We start from the raw sequence: 24,686 nt of genomic DNA, 5'->3' as shown, positions 1-24,686 counted from the left end.
AATTGCAATCCAAAACTCCTAGTCGTGGTTGATAGATTCTTCTTCTTCGGTATTTTTCCTTTTACTCCTTCAATGCTAGGGACTTTACAGAGTCCATATTCCACATCTTCCAGATCTCGTCTGCTAATGGCAAGTATTTTTTTTCCGTATGTGTCGGCTTTTACGGACATGGACGGCACATGGTAGCAGCTACGAAATGTTAAGACGAGCATAACAGGATAGGCAATTGCTAATAACTGTCAAAAGGCCATATAATGTGTAGTATTAAATGCGGCCTTCTGAATCTGATAATGGTAGGTGAGGTCGAGGGTGGGTCAACGTGATATTGGGCGAAGAAGACACTCCTGGCTTAACATTATCCGAGACTGGACCGGCTTCGACGCACGCACCCCGTTCCAAGTCTTTAAGGACCCAATGGGATTTGCTGGAATTGTACCCTAAAGAGAGACGGTATCTTGGTTGTGAAGATAATATCTTGTCTCTATTAAACGGATGGATGTAGTTTTTTAAAAAGTTTTTGGTCAAACTTTCATTTGGGTTGCGCAAATTTGCACGTTATTTGGATATTGTGGCGGTGGTGACATCGAAAAAATGAACCAACCAAACTGCAGACGTTGCAGAGTTGTCCGCAATTGGCCAGCAGCCACTTGTCCCTCCGGTTGAGGTTCTTCTTTAATTCGCTGCGGCATGGCTTGAAGTTGACCCTCAGAATCAATCGCATCGCCTCCTCGAGCCGAAGGAGCCACATCTCCGCGGGTCCGTCCAATAGGACCGGCTTCACGAACTCGACGTACTCGCCGTCATCGGAATACATGCCCGCGGACTCTTGCTTGTTCAGCCCTTTAACCAAAAACCAAGTTCTCTCATTCCAGTATTTATTTTGCAGCATACCTATTTCAAATTTTACAAAAAGCAGGTCAAAATCCAAAATTATCGAATTTTGAATGTTATTTATTTTATAAAATTATTATTATTATTACAATATTTCAATATTACAATTACAATGACTGTTTGATATAGGCAACTAGGTTTGAAAAATGTGTACGTCAGAACGTAACATAAATTAATTTATCGAATTACAAACCTACATTAATTAAATCCTAATTAAAATCGGCAAAGTTAAATTAACTAAACAATTAAGGTTAAGCATTCCTGCCAAACCTGAAAGAGTTTTCTAGAATATATTTTTTGACCTCTCCAGAAAATACAGGCGAAACCCTATATAGCGAAATTGAAGGGACTATTTTTTTTTCTTTATAAACAGTTATAGGCACTTGAAAAATAGCAATAGGCATATATGTTCTGTAGCATTTAATTACTTCATATACATGTTTTAACATCTACTTAGGAGCATTTTATATAAACATTTAAGAAGTAGATTTAATGTTTGTAACGCAAAATTTGTTGAGTTATCAGGTATATATCAAGTATATATATAGACGTTCCGTTTAAAAGTGTCCAATTTGGTCTCTCTGTACACCTTTTTTACGTAAAAAAACTCCCGAATATTTAACTAAGTTCGGTGCACCTATCTATATCTCTTCATTTAATTTTACTGTAGAAAAAATGCAAACAACGAAACCTGGATTTTTCTGTATCCGAATTCTGACCAAATTATCGAACAGTTTCTTCAGGTGCGGCTGTACCGCTTCCGGTTTCTTCGAATTTCCCAGTATCTCGAGCATGTCGTCGTTCGAGACGAAATAGAAACGCGGAAACACGTGGCGTTTCGTCTCGAGGTAGCGCTCGAGCGCCCTCTGCAGCAGATCCAACTTGCCGTTCATCCGCGTCAGTTTGTCGTAGAGGTGGGGCGCGGGCCTGTAATGGGCCGCTTTCACGGCCGACTTCGCGAAATAGAGACGCGTCGATATGTCGCGCCATTCCTCGGTCAGTTGGTCAAAGTCTTCCGATTCCCTAGGCAATTGTTTGCGTATGTCCTCGCCGAAGAAGATATTCTGAAACCGTGCGATTCTTCTTTTTATAAAGTTAATTATATATAATATTTATAATAATAATAATAATAATAATTTTTTTCAAAGAAACTTCCACAGGGTACTGTAGTACTTTTTACAAAACTTCTGGATGTACCTGCTTATATATTGTTTGAGAGAGGCGGAGCTAAATGATTCCCATATTATTGAGTCGTGGTTAAGATTTCTATAGACTCTCGGATTTTTCGTTGGTAGAAGAACTGATTACAAGCAAGAATTTTAGAATAAAATTTTATGTCCGGTTTCATGAGTGTGTTCGGTAGCAGCCGATGAGTTTATTTGTCTTAGTCGTAAGGCTCTTTCGTGTTCTTTGAGTCTAGTCGATATTTTTCGTCCGGTCTCTCCAATGTATTCTTTGCCGCATATGCATGGAATGCTGTAAACTCCTGGCATCTCAAATGGAATTTTGTCTTTGACGGACCGAAGATGTTGAGAGATTTTTGTACAAGTAATAAATCTGGTTTTGACGTTATACTTCTTTAGAACTTTTGATATGTGGTCAGTGATGTTTTGAATGTAAGGAAGTGGCAAGTGTAGGATTGCTTTCGGCCTCATTGCTATTGGAAGGTTGTGGTGAAGTGTATTTTTTTGATCAAACGTTTAACATCTTTAATGTGGATATTATTAGAGAGAAGATCATTGGTAAGTTTGGGTTCAGTGATTCGGGCCGAGATAGTTCTACGGCTCTATAAACAAGAGAGTTGATAACCGATGATTTTTGACCCAATGTTAGGTCTAATTTTCTATTGATAAAAATATCTCAGGATTTTCGTCGTGCCGTGACTAAAACTTTGTTTGCTATAAGCTATGGATAGGAATGCCGAAATACTTGTCTACTACTCTACTGCTCCGATTTAGTTGAGCAATGGATCTGTACCTCCAAATAAAGCCACTGGCGTTGCACTTGCAGCGCGACCTCTAGCGTCTCGAGAACATACGACAACGTTTTCTCCCAGTAGTCGACCATTTCCTTAAACGGCTCGACGAACCGCGTACCCTTCATCGTCGAAAGTTGCAAAATGTGATCGTCCAACATCGCCAAACATTCATCAACGCTTTTAATCCTGTATACGCCGCGGTCTTTGTAGGGGACCACTTCGATTTTCATTTCCCGCCAAATGTCCGCGATCGACTTCAAACCTTTTTCGATTTGCAGCTCCATAGTTGCCGCGTTGGAAATCTCGTTTATTTCGTCGGCGAATCTGTGTGGGAACGAGAGAGAGAGACGAGATACACTTCTAAAGTTCCCATTGTTCAAAACTCTCCGAGAAGTTAAGAAATTTTCTATTAACTACCGTTCAATATCTCTCAGGTATTGAATTTTATCGTTTATCTTACTATATTTACTATATAGGGGCGGGTGGGGCAAGGCGGCCCCCTGGGGCTACCTCGAAAATTAACCAAAACATTTTTTTCTCGTTTTTTCTTCTCATAAGCATCAATTCCGGTTATTTGTACATTTTTAGTCATTTGCGTAATACCAGGCTTAAAATGGACCGCTTAAAAATTCGAAAAAAATGCTATTCCATATTATTATAAGCGAATCATAATTAATTTATTGAAAGTGTTATTTTTTGGTTTGGGATTTTGCCAATAGCAAATAGAAAAATAGTTACTAATCGGTAACGTTTTTTTCTTTATTAAATAGTTTTTAATAAATGATTAAAGTTAGTATATATAAAATTATAAATAGGGGAGAAGCTTCACCAAAATTTGGGTAACTTTAGTTAATGTTAGTCAAAAATTAATCGACTTCGCGGTTAAAAGCCACAGAAAATAATAAAAAGCGAAAGTTTTTCCCAATCTCGGCGTACTTGTGTATTTCCATGCGGTAAATCGTTTCGAGGTTGAACTGAGACGACGTTTCGTCGAATTCGATGCCGACCGTTTTCCGGACCCTGTCCCAGTGTCGGGGTCTCATTGCCGGATTCTTCAAGTTTCCGATCAGCGGCAACGTCCGCCTGAACGCGTCGACCTCCGATTTGACGTCGTCGACGATTTTCCAACTGAGAAAATGGCAAAATGTTATTAAGGAAAACGATGAACTTTATTTCATCGCGGTTCGTATCAAACCACCAACTTTTTAGAGATGATCCCAAAATAATTGCATACATGCGCTCAGGAAATACTGTGAAGTACTCCAAAGGGACATACACTTCTTCGTGGAGTGGTGACAACTGCAACTTGAATGCACCAAAGTGAGTTCGTATGTTTTTTCCTAATCGAAAGAACACTGCTGAGTCTTCGTATAGAACCATAGAGAATGTGTTGAACTTAGTTGATGTTGCAACAAATTTTGGCTGAAAATGAATGGATTTTTCTTCTTGTGAACGATGTAGCAAGGCAGTTCGATTCAAACTACCAACTGTTTAGAGATAATTACAAATTATTTCGATGCATACGTTCAGGAAAGACTCTGAAGTACTGCAAAGTAACATACACTTCTTCGTGGAATAATCATAACTTTAAATTGAATGCAGCAAAGTGTGTTCGTATGTCTTGTTCTAATCTTAAGAATACTGCTCAGTGCTCGTATAGAACCATAGAGAATGTGTTGAACGGAGTTCATGTTGCAACAAATTTTGGCATGATAATGAATGCATTTTTCTTCTTGTGAACGATGTAGGAAGGTAGTTCGAGTCAAACTCCAACTTTTTAGAGATGATCACAAAACATTACGATGCATACGCTCAGGAAAGACCGTGAAGTACTCCAAAGGGACATAGACTTCTTCGTGGAGTAGTCACAACTTTAAAAACACAGTATGTTCGTATGTCTTGTTCTAATCTTAAGAATACTGCTGAGTGCTCGTATAGAACCATAGAGAATGTGTTGAACGGAGTAGATGTTGTGACAGATTTTGGCATGATAATGAATGGATTTTAACGCTTCGACCAGCATTTCGTTATCTTAGGTATAATATGAGTTAGATGAATGTTGGTGAGGTAGGTGTGCTTTATGGGCTGCTTACTTTGGCGAATCGCAGAATATTTCAGGACCTGTGTTTTGTTTTAATGTTAAAGAATGGTGTTATTAATTATCCTTGCATTTTAACTTGTCTGTTCCTCTTGGAGAATTGAGATAAGGTCACGTTTTCATCACTGAGTAATACTGGACATGACCAGATGTACATTTTCATGAAATATGTAGTTTTCCATCTATAGCGATGTTAAATTTTTTGTTATGCACATCAGAAATTCGGACACTCATTGCTACTTAAAATTTACATTACTTTTTGTCGTGCAGTTCCCTCGACACTTTGCTAAGTTTTCGGAATAAAGTCTGCGCGGTCTCCTCCATTTCTCCCGTTTCGATTTTCCAAAACTCTCCCGTCTTGTAGCTGTTCCAGGCGCGGTCCCATTGGGCAGCCAGATCCCACACCAGCTCCAACGACACCAGTTCCTACGCCCGACCCACATTAAAAAAAAAACAACGGATTCGCTCCCATCACACACTTACAGATTCCAAACGGGATATTTCTACGCATTCGTCGTAGCTCAGCCCGAATATGGCCAAGTCGTTTCGTAGCTTTTCGTCTTTTTCTTTCAGGTCCTTTAAAGCTGCTCGAATTTTTTGTAAATAAGCGAGGCCGTCAGCTACGGACCAATCGGAAGTGAAAGGTCCTGAAAAATCGAATAAAACGACGAAACAGTTTTATTTTGTTTATTTTAAGTATCTCTTCGTCATGATAAAAAAATATCAAATATTATATATTTAATCAACAAAGTTGGACGAATATCCCAATTATTACTATCCAAAACTGAATGTGAACAATGCCGCGATGTTCCCAAAAGGTTAAAATCAAAATTGGACATCCTATTAATTATTAAGAAACTATGTTCCTGTTGTTAAAACAAAAGAAAATACTGCCCTTTCAAACGAAGAAATTTAAATAAACTGTCATTATACTCATAATGTTTTGCACAGTAATTTGTTCAATTTTCAATTTTTAAATGATTGACTTCAGATAGCTGCGCTGCGACTCACCTTTCGCCATAAATTCGTCCAATATTTGTCTGGCTAACCGCACGGAAAGTTCCGCTTGCTCCAGCAGGCCGGTTTTGAAACGTTCCTGAGAAACAGAGGTTAATAGATTCGGATCCACACGGACTTTGCCCGATGAACCGCTCGACAACGACCGAGCCGAATTCTATAACGTCACGGCGCCTCCCTCGTCGATCAGTACCTTCGAATAGTCCAGCAGTTTTTCCGCATGCTCGAGCACCTCCAAATAATCGGCCCACTCTTTCGGCAGGTTTTTGTGTTTCGTCCTAAGAGGTTGCGGAAGCGCCACGTTGTACTTGTCCAGGGTGTAGATACGTTCGCTAATTTGGGGAAATTGCTCCTCTTCTAACGCTATTTCCGCCTTTAGCTGGTCGTAGAGTTGCAGCGAGAACTGCATGTGATCCAAATTTTCTGGTTCCTTTAAAATTCTGTAAATAAACCATCATTCTGGGCATTAAACTCACGCGGTTTTGTTCCCTTGATGTTTCGCATCTATTTTTGGTCACAATTGATGATTTGGAAAATTTGCTCTAGTTTTTGTTTAAATATTTACAATACAAAGGCTGAAAATATTGAAAAAAAGATAACACAATGGAAAATGTCGGAAATCCATGAATTATTTCTTTTTAAAGAGCAACAGCAATCTGCCATCATGTGACAGTCTCATCCAGGTTATTACGAAGAAGTAGCTTGATAAAATCGTCATCTTTCGTTAGAACCACCAAATATTTTATTTTATCTCTGATTACTAACTACTTCCTAATGACGTTGGCTTTGCCAATAATTAAGAACCATCTCAAAAGTCATACATTGAAATTGAAATTTGAAATTTACACAAATTGACCATTGCTGCCCCAAGTAATTACTTTTTTTTCGAAAATGATCTAACATTTTCACATTCTTTAAGTGTTGTTGAATGAATTGATGTCATTACATTACACAAGTTCTTCATTTTCACTATAAAACATTTTCCTTTTCAATGTAAGTTGCATTATCATTAGTGCTAATAATTTTTTTCCTTTGAGTGCTGAAGCTAACAGTTTTGATCCTTGTTTCGATAAATTTAAATTACGTATGTGATATTTCTTCTCTCCTTTTTTGTTACACAACGATACACATCCATACATCCACAAATATGAAACAACTTTAATTTTGTTGAATAACCTAGATCTTGGTCGTTCTTCAGAGTGAGGAAAGCGTGCACAAAAAACATGCGCAAAAACCAAATCATAGTTGAAAATATGAATTTTGTGAGTAACAAGCTATTTATTGTTTAAAATATGAGGTACGCAATCGCAAAAACTAGACCATATTTCAGTACTTCCATGAATATTATAAGTATTGAAAAGAAATTTAGCAAAAACATTTAGAGCAACAAAGGAAATTTTTTTATTAGAGCTGTGTTATCGCGCGCACCACTCTTTAAAGAAGATTTTAAGACCTATCGTCTAACATACTCTTTCGTGTTCCTGTTTATGTACTCGTAAACGTCGTCGAGTTTCCTTTCAGTCATCCTGTAGAGCAGCTGACAAAGTTTGGCCTGCCATTCGATACAGTGATCGATAATGGAACGTTTCAATTCGGCGCAGTTGATTTGCAAAAAGTGCACGTCCGACACGGCCTCCTGAATCTGAACGTTGTTGGCCAGCTCGGTGTACCGACCGATGTTGGCGTCGAACAAGGAGGCTGTGGGATTTTCCCGTTCGTAACGTTCTACGAATCTAAACGAACAATAATTAGAAAATAAAATACCCAAACCTCAATAGTGGCGGCACCGACCTGTCCTTGTCTACTTCCCACAGGTCCCTAAACGGCTCCCAGATTTTGATGTACTCTTTGATCTTCTCGACCGCCACTCGAACTTCTATGAGGAAGTAAGACAATTCCGTTAGACGAATTTGGTCAAAGACCTTTATCAGTTTGACGTGATTAAAGCAAATTGAAAGAAACTCGGGTCCTGTTCAATCGAACCAAGCCAAATGTGCACCAAAACTGACTGAGAATCGGCACTGCTATGATACTTTCGACGCACCCAGTCAATGTAAACATAGAGGTTATCGGGTTAAACGGTACGATGAAATCGGTATTCAATGAAGTGCGCACCTCGTATGTATGATGCTTTACAATATACCGGAATGTATAGAATTCAAAATGCTAAAAGCAATGTGACCAGATTTATCACTTTTTCGATACACGTCATAATTTCGTTATTTTTAATGGAATGCCCTATTTACTTTTTTGTCCAGTGGATAAGGTCTCATGATTTCAAAATTTGTTTCTATTAATTACTGAACTCTGGCGACATCGCTTTTTCAGTAAAAAGTACAGGAACGCTTCAAAACTGCCAAAGCTGGAACGATGAAATTCAACATCTACGGGGTTTTGAACAAGCAGAGTTCAAAAATGGTAACAAAATTTACTGTGTTTAAACGCATCTCAATTTCTGACAAGTGTCGGTACTTTTTACCAAGTCGGTCTACTCAGGGAACATTAGAAGGAAGCCTCGGAGGCGGTGGCTGGTTAACGGTAAGTGTATTAACTATATTATACATTCAGACAGTCTGGAGGATCTAAGTAGCAAGATCTAAGTATATAATGTATACTCAGAGTATACACAAGATATGGTGGTCATGTCACAGAATATAGAAGAGTATAGAACAAGAAAAGCGACGTTTGTCACATCGAAAATGTTCGAGATTTAATTTTTCACCGAATCTTCCGCATGCTGTGGAAGTTGTATCTACACTTCTTATGTATTTCGACGGCTTCCTTAGGGGGCTGCCTGAAACTGAGGGCCGCTGCATACATCTTAACTACCCTAGTTCACACAGTAAAATATAGCTCTGGAATCCGTCTAACCGTCTAACTTTAAGTCTGGTTTTCGATTCATAAGAATGTCTCGATAGGCAAGAGTATTCTTATTTTTTATTTTTGATAATGAAATTCTCGTTTGTATGTATAGAGATTAGATAATTCAGAAAGGTCTTAAACATTGTCGAAGATTTTCCAAGAATGAAGAAGCGGCTTAGAACCAGCATTGTTATACTACTGAAGAGGATCTTGACCAAAGTCACGCAAGTATTTATAGACCAATTACAATCTTTTGCAATTTTTTAAAAAACACTAGAAGTTATTCTCTGTGATCGTATTTTCAACTCTTTGAAGAAAATTATCTCACTAAATCAGCATGGCTTATACAATTCCCGATATACCGTTACTAATGTAGTACAGTTTACAGAGTATACAGCACAAGATAAACAACGACAGCTGATGTCGCTTTTTGGTAAGGCTTTTGACAAAATTAATTACGCAGCTTTACTTCAAAAACTCTTGGACCACTCTTGTTTCTAATATTTATTGATGACGTTATTTCAGTTCTCAACAATACTCAAAGTCTGTTATTTGCGGATGACCTAAAAATGTTTTTCTCCACTACGTTACTTTGCGGAATGCGGTGGATACACTATGCCATTGGTGAACCTCGGACGATATACACCTTAACATAGTGAAATGCAGGGTTCCGAATTTCCAATGAGGGGGACATTTCGATCAAAAACTTGTTCAGGAATCACATAACGAGATTTGTATCTGAGGATGATCTCAATTATAGTTTTATTGTGCGTAATTGTAAATCATTTACAAATATCCTGCTTTAACAACCCCTTACTTTGTTCTATCTCACCTAAAGTGGAGTCCACGTCGCTTGTGGCGAGTCCGATTTACTCTTGTCGTAGCTGGGCCGGTTGATGGTGTATTTGAATTTATAAATTGTTACATAACGTTAATTTTGGAAGATAGTGCATACGTAACGAACTTTAAATTCTACAACGGAAGTGAACAAAAGTTGCGAGGTCTCGTAAAAAACCTTTTAGATAAATATGAAAATATTTGGTACCAGCATTTGCGTTCCAGGAAGGTAAGAATATGTGGTACAATTAGAGAAAATCGTGGGTGACCTCAAGATATAAAAAAATAAGTTAAAAAGAGGCCATCATGTTTTCCTTAGAAAAAAAATAAATCGTAAACCTGGTGGAATTATTAAAAAACCAGAACGTAATATACATTACAATAAGTATATGAACGGTGTCGATTTGGCAGATCAATACCTTTCTTATAATCCTATTATAAGAAAAAGTCTCAAATGGACAAAAAAGGCTTTTATGTTTATGTTGAACTGCGCATTATTTAATTCATTTGTGTTATACAAGAAATTGGACCCGGCAAAGAAAATGAAATTTAACTCTTATTTACTAGAAGTTGCTAGAAGATGGGTCAAAAAACAAGAAAATGCGGGTTTAGAAGCCGAAGTTTCTGAAGGCCCATCAAAAAGAGTTTCTCGTGAAGATCCACCAAGTAGACTTTTTCAAAAACACATAGGCTTGTAAAACTTAAAAGTTCGGGGGAAAAAAATCCACAGAAACGGTGCAAAATTTGCGAAATTCACGGCATAACGAGGGAAACTTACTTTATGTGCGGATATTGTGAAATTCCTCCGTGTGTTGGAAAATGTCTATTTCTAAGGACTACCACATTAAAAAAATATATTAGAAATGTTATTTTCAAATTAGGTACTTTTTTGTCCGAATAATTGTTTGAATGGTTTGTTTTATTTAGGTACTATAGTTTTATACAAATAAACGTATATTATTATTTTGCTTATAGCTTTACTCTTGTTTAACCCTTAAAGAATAAATGGTATTCATTTAAACATAATATGAGTTATGAGTTAATGTAATACCGTTGTTCAGTTGTTGCTGGATTCGTTTGCAATCGGCGTCATTCGCGATCAACTCCGAATACGGGACGTAGATGTCCGCATCGCTGACGTGAAACTTGTCGTTCAAGCGTGGCAACGATTTAACCGCCTCGACCAGCGTGTTGTGCACGTTCGCCACGATCCGTGCCACTTGCACCAGGGCCGGATTGAAATTAATCTGCAAATCGACGCTTTAGTGACGCTAAAGTCCAAGATCCCCCTCAAAAAATAATGACGACCTTCATACCAATGTAAATCCAACAGTCAATAATTTAATTGTAGGTGAGCTACAAGACGGGGTTAAATCAAGCAGATGTCGTATAAGTAGAAGATTATTTTAACAAGAATCTTTACTCTCTACTTACAAAAACTCCAATATCATCGATACAGGATATTGTTAACATGAAAGAAAAAATCGTAGGAAATTCTAATCTCCCCGTCTGGGCATTAGCAAACAACGTACGATAAAAAAATGTCATATATATTGTCTTTATCAAAACTAGATTGTTTTTACTTGGATAAATTACGTCACCATAATGTCAAATTACTTGTGTTTGTCTGCAAAAAAAATATTAAGGACTGTAGCTTGAGCCATCATGAAGAAGCTAATGCACAATTCTGTGAAAACTGGCGGTAGCATTATCTCTTAAAATATATTTCCGAGAACAGTGTCATGGTGTCATTTGATGTCCAAAGCTAGACCAGCCCAGAACACCTGAATGACGGGAGAGATATTAGGGCTTATGGAAAAAGAAGAATATTGCTCAAAAATTCAGTTAAAAAATCAGAGAAACTAAAGTGGATTAGCATAAAAGAGAGTGCAGGCAACTAAAATATTATGAAAGTTAATACGATATATTCAACCTGCAAAAAAGATAAAAGTTGCAGGTGTAAGTAAAGATCGTCCACCACACGATTTTGAGGATAGACAGGGAAAAAGAATTTTGACATAGAAAAACAACCGGAGGAAAGGCAGATACATATAACCGAATTGTTTGAGGACCACAGGAACCTGTCGCATTAGCTAAAAACAGTAAGACTGCAGGATCAAAATAATGAATGTTGCCATTACCGTATGATAGATAAACTTGACGAATCACATTGTAAAAATGTTTTTCTGAATATATGGAAGGCTTAACAGAAAACTTGGCAGTCATATTAAAAGCACTTAATTTGGATTCAGGAATGGTTTAGGAACACGTCAGTCACACAAAGTCAGACATGTCAATATGCTGCAGGTGTTGAATGGCATAAAAAGAATATATACTTTCAACTGAACACATCGACGATCAGTAGAGGAGATCAAGCGAGGAGTCGAAGAGAACATAACAGAGTTGTAACGAAGCTTTGAAGATGTGACATAATTTATGTGAACGATAACTAAGTTGATGTACCTGGGAAGCGCCATCAATGAAAAATAGAACCTAACGGATAAAACTAAGAATCGAATGACCAAAGCACGTACGACATTTATGAAAATAAAGCAAGCTTGTGTACACACGACTTGAACATCGATATGGAAATCAAAATTCTCAAATGTACTCCTGTATGAGGCATTTGAAATGCGGAGAATCTTAAGAGTTGCGGTAGGTGGACAATTGACTACTCAATAAATCGTCAGGATTGGTTAACAACATCAAACGCCTTAATATCGAATGCTTTGGACATGAGATGCCCAGAAAAATAGGTTCCACTACACTTGATTATGGAGGGGAAATTTTGGAGATTTGTAATAAAAAAACTATAAGCTAGGAACAAATTTGACTTTATTGTTTCTCAAAATATTCACTCTGATGATCAATACACATCGAGTCGGGGCACCTCCAAAACATGCTTTTTAAACGCATCAATCGCTTCTTCTGGGGTCAAAAATCGTTGCTCACATAATTTACTCTTATTGTATGGGAATAAAATAAAGTCATTAGGTGGTAAATCGAGACTATATGGTGCTTGGCTAATCAAATCAACGTTTTTAATGCTCGGAAAGTTTTTTGTTTTGCACTGATTTGTGAGAGCTGGCATTGTCGCCGTGGAGAGTGATTCGTCTTCGGCGGTTTCTAATTTCTTCGAAGATTTTCGGCAAACAAATCGAATTTTCAAAAAAAAAAAATGATTACGCTTAAATATACATAATATACCGAGTGTTTACGTTTTTTACTACCGCCAACAAGTTATTTCGATAATTGCCTTCAAAAACCGAGACATTGTTGTAGACCATACCTTGTTATCTGTGAGGTTCACCTCTATCTTGAGCAGGGGCGCGGGATCTGCGGTCCCGTCGCCGTGCAACGCTCCGTACATCGAGACGAGCGCGTTCTTGCAGCATATCTTTAACGCTTCCTCTATCAAGCGATCGAAATTGTTTATGTAGCGCATCCACTCGTTGGCCATCTGAAACCGAAAAGGTCTGTTCTCTGTTCTCCCCAATGGAGACATTTATGTAGCCGGATAACTGTAGTGTTGTATTATTTAAAGCATTTTGAAAAATTTTTTTGGGTCTGGAAAAACCCGGATTTCTCAAAAACCGTAAAAATATCGCTTAATCGACAACATACAGGAGGCGGCGGTTATGGTTCAAACACTGAAAATTGTCGTTTTTCGGAGCAAGTTAACTGACAAAACGTGGAAAAACAAATATAACCAAACCAAAACTTACTCAGCTATCGAAACGTATATTTTAAATACGGAATTCGAATCCTACGGAAAATTTTAATTAAAAAAAATTGTCATTACCGCACCCATGACGCCTTCGAATCCTTCGTATACCAAGACCAAAAATTCGATCATTTTGTGGTAGTATCCGATCAAGGTGTTCAAAGTGCGGTCCATGTTACCGCTTAGTTCCTCTACTAGTTCTTCTAGCTCGTACGCAACGTACTGGCCCAAATCGACCAACGGTGTATCGCATATCTTCTCGCAAATCATCACAATTTGAAGGTTGCACTGCTTGTAGTCGTCGACAAACTCTTGCAACTGTCAACATTTTGTTCTTGTTAAAACACACGTCAACATTGTGTTGAAAAATACCACATATCAATTCCAATTGAACTTCTGGTTCATGGGCGATAGGAGTTAGTCTTTGCAGCTGTCAGTTTTGAGACTTTGACAATTTTAGGTTTTCATATGATTAGTAAAAAGCAATTTTTGTTTTCTTAGTTTAAAAGTCTGAGAAAGTGGAAAATCGCCAAAGAATATCTAGGAAATAGTAGTGAAAGCTGTCGGAATCAGTTTCGAAAATTGTGAATCAAAACAACACAATATAATTCCGAAGAAATCCAAAAACTGGATATTTGGGAGAAGTTCGGAATGTGATTTATGATTTATATAGATGAAAAACCATTGCAACCAGTTTTCAATGAAAATAACGCAGTATTTTAGATATTGGACTTATATCATTGTCGACATTAATAACAATGTTAGGTATTCGCTGTAAAAAAAAGAGTGAAAAGATGTAAAGATTTGTGAACAGCCACAAATAATGAGTGAAATAGTGAAAATTTAAATGGAAATTTTCCAACCACAACCAGATGATCCTCTTAAAAGTATTTAGCGAAAAAGAGAATATGCGACCGGAAACGATTTATTCCAGGTGCAAGTATAATTTTTTTTCATCACAAAAATTTGTGCTATCGTAATAATACGAATTGCCAAATGTTGGCTAAAAGAAAAACGGATACCACATTTGGATACTCCGTATTGGACAACGCTGCTTCACATTCAAGAATTTTAATTAAAAAATCTACTTTAAGAGTGGCTTCAATAACAGGGCTAATTTGTCAAATGTCAAAAAAATGTCAAATGTCAAAAATATTGTTGAGCAGGCCATGATTGTTGTTCCACGACTGCCTAGGAATCATTGCCATTGAAGAGAATAGAATTAATGTGGGCTCAAACTCACGAGTGTTTAGTAAACGAGTGACTTAAAAAGTTTACCTAACCAAAACCATACTATACTTTTTCTACGGCCGTTAGTTTTTGGTTAGATTTTCGCAAAACAAGACGAATATATTCACTGACATGAACATCAGACTTGACAAGCGTGGGAAACATCTCCGAATACATCCGATTGCTCCCAAATCTGCGCGGTAAAAACCCGGAAATGTCCGAAGTGGCTCAGATCCGTGTGAAACGAAACTGACTTGGTAAAGTGTCATTTCCCGCACGCAGGTAGGAAGAAATTCAGAAAAATGACTAGCAGATTAGACTTAGACAACATAGAAGACGAGGACTTCTGTGATATTATAATTTCCGGTACAGTCCTTAATTGTGACTTCCACTGTTTCCGCCTCTGCTTTCTGGAGACTGGCTAGCAAATTTTAATTTGCTTGTGGTTCTACTATTCCTTTGCATCTTTCTGAAATAGATTTTAGCAATCGTGAGAGTTGTGGCATTCTTCCCCACATAGCCACCAGCCTCTAGTCGAATTGCAACAACTCATGATTTATGCATAAAAGTTTGTCATGTGTCAAACACTCGAAATGAGAAATGCGTAAAGATAATATAATTTTTAGAATTGTAGTAAAAATTTGAAAAAGCTTTTATATCATTTTATAGGAAATTTGTCTTGGAAACCAAGTATATCCAGACCTAGACCATAGCACACAGAAGTTGTGGTAGACCAAGGAAGAGGTGGAAGTCACTCCGGGTTAAACATAATTATGTTTGACCATTTTTGGTGTCCCACAAAATAATGGATGTGGCAAACTTAATGCATGGGGCTTTCTTGAACTGCAACTGATATGATATCCTTTTGTGATTTCAAGCGGCAGCAAGGTTAAACTGAACTGAAAATCCTAGACACCTTGTACCTAATTGGACTAATCCAGTAGACATACTCTAGTAATATTGCACAAATCAGAGTAAAGTAAATACTTGGGGGAATGATTTCAGTTTATCAGGGAATAAGGCAAGGTGACCTGCTTAATCTTGTGATGAAATAAGAGCTAACACCACAGAAACATTAGATATCATCGATGTCAGACGAGAGTGGTCAGAATTAAGAATAACGATACTATTTATACATTTTTTGGATTCCTACTGCGTTGATCCTCGATAAATCGAACTTGCTGACGTTTCGTCAATCATCATGTTAGCTGCTTCAGAGCTTAACGAAAACCGAAACAACTTGCCAATAGTATTACAGTAGCCTGTGGAAGTTTGTTTGAAAATCATTTTCGATATTTTTCTAAATACTTTTGTAAAAATAAGTTATTTATTTAAAACAATTCATGAATGTACGATGTAGAATTGATATGAACTTCTGATTTTGTTTCAATTGTTCAATGGAGTGAAAGGAATTGAGTACGAAACAATCAATCAGATTTTTAATACGGAAGCTAGATAGTTTGCTAAAGAATATGTTGGAGAACCAATGTGCGGATAGATCGAAGAGGTAATCCTGCTTTGTAGAATGAAAGGATCAGGAACAGAGTGAAGTTATCAAGGATAAGTGCAAGATGCAGAAAGTTAATTTATGGGTGCAAAGGAGGAAGCAGAGTGGAGTGCACACGTGTTAGGAAGATTCACTACAACGCCCCTTGAGGTGGACCAAGAAAATAGAAAATACTTTATTGTTAAAAACGATAGCTTTGCAGCATTCAAAATATTTTAATTCCGTACAGCAAAACTTAAACTTTTCATCATAAAAAAAATGTACTTTTTACAAATCTTCCTGATTCCTCCTGAGTCGGGTTTTGTTGAGTCGAACTTGCTAACGTTTTGCCAATCATCCTATTGGCTTCTTCAGAGCAGACACTTCAGCAAGTTAGATTTATCAACATTCGACGCTGGATGAATCCAGAAGTTTTGCAAGTAGTATTACACTGGTTTGTGGAAGTTTTTTTGGAAAAAAACGTGTTTATCCCACACATCGTCATACCTCGGCTGTAATATGACTGCACTCGGAAATGTACTCATCTCCAACTTCACTGATCCAGGTGAGCTTGCTTAGTCCTGGTGCAATTTTCTTCTCCACGTTCGTTATAAGCGGCTTAAAAAGTAATCTCTCCTCTTCAGATAGGGACGTGATGATTTTATTGTAGTCAATAACCACGTTCAAAACGCACTCGTATATGAATCGCACGTTATCGGCCTTCGCGTGCAGAGTTTTGACGTACGTCGGTATCTCGAAGCTCATGCTGTCCCAGCACTTCGCCTCTTGGAAAATCTCCAAAATCGATCTGCTCGTAAAATTTTATTTATTACGGCAGTGGTCGTAATCCACTTTTAATACGATCTTAATATTTTATATTGATGTTTGAAATTTTCAGGTTAGGTTTACTCAGTTAGGTTTTGGCGAAAGAAAAAAAAATTGTGACGGTTAAAAATCGAACTTTAGACGTGGACTAGCTCAACAACTATTCGACTTTCGGAGTTAAAGCACTGTCTAGCACTACTGTTTATCGCTGGTTTCCGGACTTCAGTCGCGGCGTACCATCAGTGTCTGCCAAAATGGCCATGTCAAATTCCGTTTTGCCAGAAACGTCGATTAGTCCAACATCCCAAGCACAGGCTCCAATTTTAACACCTAATTCTACACCTGATCCAGTTACCAGAAGAAATTATTTTATCTGTGTTGCCCGAACCGCAGCCATCAACCTCTGAAGAAAATATTGATTTAATTATAGGTAGATGAAGTAAACATTGAATCTGAGGATATAATCTGCATAAATTTTGACGAGAAAACAAAAAAGCATCGATCAAAAAGGCAGGCGTTACATTCGCATGATAAAGAAAATTTTTTATATAGTGCTAAGAAGGAAAATGAAAATTACGCTGAAGTATTAAGTAAAGCAAAGAACTTCTTTTTTCTGTCAAACACATATTCAAAATAAAATAGTGGCGTTGAGAAAGTTGAGAAAGATGTTTTTTATTTGACACTCGTAGCTTGTACTAATCAAAAAAGAAAATATAATCCTAAATGTGTTCCTCACGTCCGACCATTCAGTGAAGGTATCGTATATGGAATATGCAACGGATATAAATGGAAACATTAAGGCAGATATAGTCTGCATATTGCCCTTGCGCTCTGGGAGGGTGTTTGGCATATCTGATTCATCCGCCTGTTCAATTATAATGTTACTCTCAATAACATTTATAAATGGCCTCTTTGCTACTATGACGTGGGTTGCGATATTTTGTAAAAATGTTTAAGGAGTCCGCCGGAAGTTATGGCCCACAGGCAGTGTGTGCCAATTATATATACTTGTTTATAACAAGAATCTGTAGAAAATATGTAAAAACGAGCCATTAAAGTTTAACGCAAGTGAGCAATATTCTTTTACATCTTTTCTACTTACTACCTGTAGCTGTAGCTTTCAACCTAACAAGTACTTATCCATCTATTATACTATGCATCTTCAAAATTTCAAATTTGCTAAAAGACTTAGGTTTGCCATGCTTTGGATCTTGCACTATCAGTTTATGGTATCAAAAACCTAAAAAAAGTTGCCTTGCCGCGATTTTTTGTAGCAGCTTTCATATGGTCACTGCGGCGGCAACTGATGATAAAGAAAAAACAGAAAATTTTTTAGTTACATTACAGGCGGGACAATAATTTAATTTAAACGAATTAAATAATAATAAACACAAAATTTATAACGCATTTTTTTTATCCAATTTAAATTATAATAAACCATAAGTATAAAAAATTATAACTAAAATTTAGTAAGTAAGCATTATTACAATGAAAGACAATGTTTAAGGAGTTTTATAGAATAGAATAGATAGAATTTATTGACCGCGTTTTGTTGATACAATTGTGGCAAATCATAAATACAATATGTAGAAAAATATGTATATAAAAACAAGACAATGAATTATATAAAACTATTAAGGTTAAGAAGATGTTTTTTTTTAAATTTTTCTATTACTTAGAATTTTCCCGTAACCTGGTTGTTTATTGTACAAGTTTAAGTTTAGTGAATTTTTTTGACTTTTGGTATATTTGAACCTTGAAGCACGAAGTAGCTTGTTATTTCTAGTTAAATAGTCATGGTAAGAGGAGTTCTGACTGAAGCTGTCTATGTTCTTGAGTATTTCTAATAATTGATAATAAATATACAGACAAGGCATAATTTCCAACTTCTTCAAATTGATGGACAATGCTCCAGATAACCTGCACTGGCAATCAATGGAACAACTTTCTTTTGGAGTTTAAATGCCTACTCTGCTGTGGCAAAATTACCCCAGACAACTATACCGTAAGTTAGATGAGAGTGAAAAAGAGAAAAATAGGTAACCCAGTCCTTTAAGTTTACGGATTACAGGTGATACAGTCACATCCGGACTAACCAAAACTAACCCACTGGATTTCATGTCCTATTTATTTAAAAAAATCCCATCTTATGTCCCAAAATTTGTTCTAAACTAATAAGAATTTTACCTCCTCACAGAAAAAGTTGTCCTAACGCTTGAGCGGAGATTCGCCATCCAAAATAAGAAAAGTTCACATAAACCTCTAACTATGTAAAACGAGCGAATTTTCAGTTAGAAAATCCTTACGTCCTACGTGCCGCCAATAAAGCGGATTGTAGTCATTTTCATCATTTTCTTTAGTGTTAATTTTTGGGAAGAGAGTTTATTATCAAATAAGTTTAGTTAGTTTCTTTGACAATACTATTCCTTAGAATAGAGGCAAATAACATTTAACATATTCTAGTAAAAAAGGTTTTTACTAATACTAGCAACACCCGAATGTCATGAAAATCAAGAATTTCCAGACCTACCTACCTACCTATAATGTTTTTTTTATGACGAATGAAGCCCAGCGTTAGTGCATGGTTTTTGAAACACCCTGTTTAGCTAAATGTTTTTCCCGAAGCACGCGGACGGTTTTGGCAAAAATCTTGTATATCTGGTACTGCGTAGCATGTTTTTTTCTTTGAAAGTCCCCGGGAAATTTTTAATTAATTTTAATTTTTTAATTGTATTTGTATTTTTATTTTATATTATCATAAAACATGATACACACAGAAAGCCTAATGATCTATAACTTTCAGTTTGGATAAACTGCTATGATTTTCTTCGATTTTTGCGAAAAAAAATTTTTATTTGTTCAAAATATGCGGGTTTGCCTTACCTGTCTATGTTGCATTCCAATAGACCGGGCCTGGATATACTTCTGCATATCAGAGGTCGCTGAAGTCTCAAGTTAACGTCTTCTCCGACACTGTCGATCCATTTGCGGTAGAGGTTGAACACCTTGTCATCCACCGAAGAAACCAGTTTTTCGTACTGCGCGAAAACCTCCCTCTCGATGCTGCACGGCATCATCCAAGTTGCCTCGTCAAACATCTGTTACGTTTTTGTAAGTGAGGGTGGAGTAAATTTTTTAAATTTTTACTATTAGACGCAAAGATTGTATACTCAAATAGGATACATGATGCCTTATGATTCATTGATAAAATTAAACGGATATAACATGCAAAATGAAGTTGAATGGACACTGGAGGGAAATTACGCGGCAGTTGTGGTGTATAGTATAACCAACGATCTATCGAACTCCTGCTAGCGGAGTTATTGTTGAAGGCGTGAAATTCACCAGCCGCATTTCGTACCAAACAATACAACATGCACTCGTAATCAAATTCGTAACAAACACTGGGCTTCTTCACAATAAACTCGTGAAATATTGAGTTCGATAGATCGCCGGTCCTACTATACCAGCTCCACGAAATCTGTGAAATCCGCAACTTCATAAGGCATTTCTAAAATTTGGTTAGATTTTTGAACACCTTCGATTAAACAATTTATCTTTAACCAAGCATAAGTTTGATCATAAACTTAAACTAACTTTGTTTCATTTCGATTGAAATTGAAATAAAAAATATACATTTTTTTTCTATTTGATTTGAAAAATTTGAAAAATTATCGAAATTCCTAACATAATGATTAAACATGATCTTCGATGAAAAAAATTACTTAAAATTGCAAAGCAAAAAAGCATAAACAAAATTTTAAAACATATATAAATATAATTTTTATACCTGCGTTATTACCACTGATAGTGACAATGGTGCACTTTTTGAAAAGAGGTTTTTTTTTTACTCTAATAGTATTTTATTTAAGACGGCATACGACAATTTTCCCAAAAAATATTTTTCAAAATCTGTGAAATTTAGTATAAAGGGGCTTCTAACTAGGTTAGATCCAACTTTCTTATTTTCGTATTTTAAGTAGAAAGGGTATGTTTTTGTTTTATTTTTGGTTTGGTTTATACCAAATTCAACTGTTGTTACAGGAATGACAATAAATGAAAATAACTAATGATAAAATCCATAAACTGGAATTTAATTTAAGAACATAATTAATGGTTTTAACTATTTAATAGCGGAGACAAAAGGTACTTATTTTACTAAATGCTCAAACTGATGTCCTGACCCCAAGGAAATAACTCTAAGGGATTTAAATCTGGTGAACGAGGTGGCCACTGCCTTTGCCCTTCTCTTTCCCTACCTTTTCAAAAGTTCAAAAAACGCATCGAGTCATTGTCAGTCATTGTACAATGCACTTTATTCTGGGTCAGCATTTCTGGGTGCAGTTGAATAAAAAGCATTTCCTTTTCCCAGAAGAAAAATAAAACATTTAACATTAATTGAAAAATTAAAATATATTTGGATTAGTGTTGTATGGGACACTGTTATTTATTTTCTTAGTTTAAATGAATTTATGAAAATTGTCTGTTTACATTTATATTTGATGACTTGGCTAAATCTCTAACTCAAAAATATCAGCAATCCTAAACTATGGGTTGTTCGGAAAGTCATTTCGTTTTTTTTTGGGGAACATGAAAGACAGTTTTCGTATAATGAATAAATATTTTATTAAATTATATATTGGCCTTTCTGGTCCAACACCTTTTGCCATCTTTCTGGCAGTAACATAATTCCCCTCTCATAAAAGTTTTGGTCCTTGCTGGCAAAAAACTGGTTCAGGTGGTTTTTGACATCTTCATTTGAGGTAAAGGTTTTGCCATCCAAAAAATTTTGCAGGGACCGGAACAAATAGTAGTCGGAAGGCGCCAGATCTGGAGAATATGGTGGATGTTGCAGTACGTCCCATTCAAGCTGTAAAAGTTTTTGGCGAGTCACCAAACTTGTGTGAGGTCTCGCATTATCCTGGTGGAACACTACACCCTTCCTGTTGATTAATTCGGGCCTCTTCTCTTTAAGTGAATCAGTCAATTTGTCCAGTTGATGACAATAGACTTCTGAATTAATCGTTGTATTGTCCGGCAAAAGCTAAAAAAAAAACGATTCCTTTGACATCCCACCAAACGGAGAGCATCACCTTTTTTTGGTGAATGTTGGCTTTTGACACGCTTTGAGCCGGTTCATCTTTTCTGCTCCATGACCTCTTGCGTTTAACATTGTTGTATACAACCCATTTTTCGTCCCCAGTAATAATCCGCTTCAAAAATGGATCATTTTCTTGACGTTTGAGGAGCGAATCACACACGTCAACGCGACGACACAAATTTCGCTCCGTAAGGTCATGGGGCACCCACACATCGAGCTTCGAGGTTAAGCCCATGCCTTTCAAATGGCCATAAACAGTCGAATTCGACAAATTTAATCTCTCACCGATCTCTCGTGTGGTTATTCGCCGATTTGCATCAACTAATGCCTTTATCGCATCTTTGTCAGCTTCGACCGGCCTTCCAGACCGTGGTGCATCTTCGACATCAAAATTGCCGGATCGAAATTTTGCAAACCAGTTCTGGCACTGGCGTACTGTTAACACGCCTTCTCCATACACATCCGTCAATTTTTTCTCGCTTGGACAGCATTTTTACCTTTTCTGAAGTAAAAAAGTAAAATATGACGAAAATGCTGCTTATTGCTCTCCATCTTTAAAAGGGCACCAACCAAAAACTACTGCGTAGAATTAATAGAACTTTTTCACACACAAGCCTTGCAATGTCAGCTTTCAAATGGTTATGCGGCTTAAGTGTGAAGTTGGTTTCGAAAACACGTAATTAAGTCCTCTGACTTGAAAAAACAAAATGACTTTCCGAACAACCTTATATATACGGCGTGTCCTATTTTCTCAAAAGTCTTAAAAGGCGTACCAGTTTCAATATGCCCAGACGGTTCTTCTTCATTCGCAGCATCTGAGCCCTGCCCGCGAAATAGGGCAAAACGGCGGGATAAGTCTCCTTTTCCGCCTGCATGTCCCACTTTGCATCAAGAATTTCCTGCCTGAACATTTTGTATACCTGAAAAATTATATTTTTCTTTTTGATATCTTTTTATGTTCCCATAGAATATATAAATTTGCTGTTAAAATGGCAACAATATATTAAAAATAAGAATGATAATTAATAATATATTACAATAATGAGAAAACCCAACGGACCAACAAAAAATTCGAGAATCTATAGAATGCTTGAAACAATCTTAACTCTGCGACCCAGGTCTTTACCTGTCACCAATATGGGGATCAGACATTCGAGACAATGTTAATGCTTTGGCTCCGGCGGAAGAGCAAATGGAAATGCAGATCAAGCATGACGGCTTACCCCAGTAGAAACGTTGCATCCGCTAAGACATTCATCAACATACACCTAAGACTTGGTGAAAGAAGATCATTCAAACCTGATAATATGTATAAAGGGAGACCAAGGTATAAAAGAACCGATGCAAGAGAAGACAAAATGTCGGGACTGACCTGTCAACGGGTACCAGAAAAGTTGCTGCTCAGAAAAAAATTGTCTTGCATCAAAATGGGGCTTAAGCGCTATATGAGGGTGACGAGCAATTGAAAGCAATTGAAATACAATAAAATTTTAGGAAATTTTCAAAATTGCCCGAAATTCCTAAATGTCGTTTTCTTCACTGACGAGGCTTCATTCAGTCGTGATGGTATTGTAAATTTTGCGAAATACCCATCAGCGGAAAACATTGAAAACCCACATTTCGTAAGTGAACATTCGCTACAATTTAGCACTTAGCCATGCCGCTCACCTGCAACGTTTTGCCTTCAAACAGAGTAAACAGCGTCTTCCTTTTGGTGTAGTTGTGCAGAGCGGCCAGCGATTCGACCCCCTCCTCCACGTTTGCTATTTCGTCGAAGACGGCGTTGGTCAGATTCTCCACTACCACCTCGACGTCCTTCATCCGCATTCGGAACCTCAAAATGTCGTCGTGCCATTCGGATCGTTGAACGTCAAATATTGATGCTTTCACCTTAATGAAAAAGGAAAACGGTCATCGTATTACTCCGAATCTTGGTGCAAAAAAATAGGAGTTATTAGAGAATAAAATTTACTACCATAGTAGGAACACAAATATAGACTTGCATGCCCACCGAAAATTTTTGACTTTCGTTTTTTTTTTCTAGCCAAAAAAAATAAATATGCTTTAGTATGAGTCCAAATTTGTCAAGAGCGCTGATGTTTTATATGTGTAGCAACGGATAAACAAATGATATGCAGTAGTCATTGTAATCGTAACAAACTTCGCATTATTTTATTTTTAACCATTTGGATAGCGTTAAAAATATAAAATTATCTTAGTATAATTAATTAATAATAATAATAAGTAATAATTTTAGATAAATAACAAATATATAAACAATAACAAACAACGAATACGTATTAAAAGGTATCACAAGAAAGAAAATCCTTAATATTGTAATAAGCGGGGCGTAGCGATTTGTTTTTAAGAGTGCATTTGAATTTTGTTGGACTGGCCATCTCCTTCAGTTCGATAGGCAATTTATTATAAATTTTTACAGTCAAAACAAAAGGACTATTTGATGTAAGAGACAGTCGGTGTGTAGGTATTTTTATGTTAAGATTCGGTCTCAAATTGAACTGAATACTTTTTACATACTTGGCACAATTTAGTATGTACACACTAGGTAGTGTCAATAAAGTATAACTTAAACACTTAACATTTAAAATTTAAACAGTATAGTCCGTAAAATGCGTT

The 24,686-nt window shown here is 36.7% G+C and overlaps 1 protein-coding gene across 11 annotated transcripts in view; it reads right to left on the bottom strand.

Moving 5' to 3' along the window:
• Positions 1-24,686, bottom strand: part of LOC132703300 (dynein axonemal heavy chain 2) — an 88,343-nt gene that overhangs the window by 51,157 nt on the left and 12,500 nt on the right. For all 11 annotated transcript variants that reach the window (XR_009619054.1, XM_060672471.1, XM_060672472.1 and 8 more), the window contains 17 exons: positions 23,718-23,939; positions 22,823-22,969; positions 19,832-20,046; positions 16,631-16,931; positions 13,486-13,725; positions 12,973-13,143; positions 10,735-10,930; positions 7,776-7,860; positions 7,454-7,717; positions 6,178-6,424; positions 5,979-6,063; positions 5,451-5,614; positions 5,224-5,393; positions 3,806-3,997; positions 2,869-3,193; positions 1,583-1,955; positions 602-840 (listed from right to left, as the gene is read on the bottom strand). Coding sequence is in view for 10 of the 11 variants with exons in the window: in XM_060672471.1 (XP_060528454.1) it covers positions 602-840; positions 1,583-1,955; positions 2,869-3,193; positions 3,806-3,997; positions 5,224-5,393; positions 5,451-5,614; positions 5,979-6,063; positions 6,178-6,424; positions 7,454-7,717; positions 7,776-7,860; positions 10,735-10,930; positions 12,973-13,143; positions 13,486-13,725; positions 16,631-16,931; positions 19,832-20,046; positions 22,823-22,969; positions 23,718-23,939 (3,636 nt within the window). In the remaining variant the exon portion in view is untranslated. The remainder of the gene's footprint in view (positions 1-601; positions 841-1,582; positions 1,956-2,868; positions 3,194-3,805; positions 3,998-5,223; positions 5,394-5,450; positions 5,615-5,978; positions 6,064-6,177; positions 6,425-7,453; positions 7,718-7,775; positions 7,861-10,734; positions 10,931-12,972; positions 13,144-13,485; positions 13,726-16,630; positions 16,932-19,831; positions 20,047-22,822; positions 22,970-23,717; positions 23,940-24,686) is intronic.

Source organism: Cylas formicarius, unplaced genomic scaffold, assembly GCF_029955315.1.
Source record: "Cylas formicarius isolate icCylForm1 unplaced genomic scaffold, icCylForm1.1 PGA_scaffold_6__28_contigs__length_40554024, whole genome shotgun sequence".
Classification (NCBI taxonomy): domain Eukaryota; kingdom Metazoa; phylum Arthropoda; class Insecta; order Coleoptera; family Brentidae; genus Cylas; species Cylas formicarius.
This window is presented reverse-complemented; position numbering and strand designations above follow the sequence as displayed.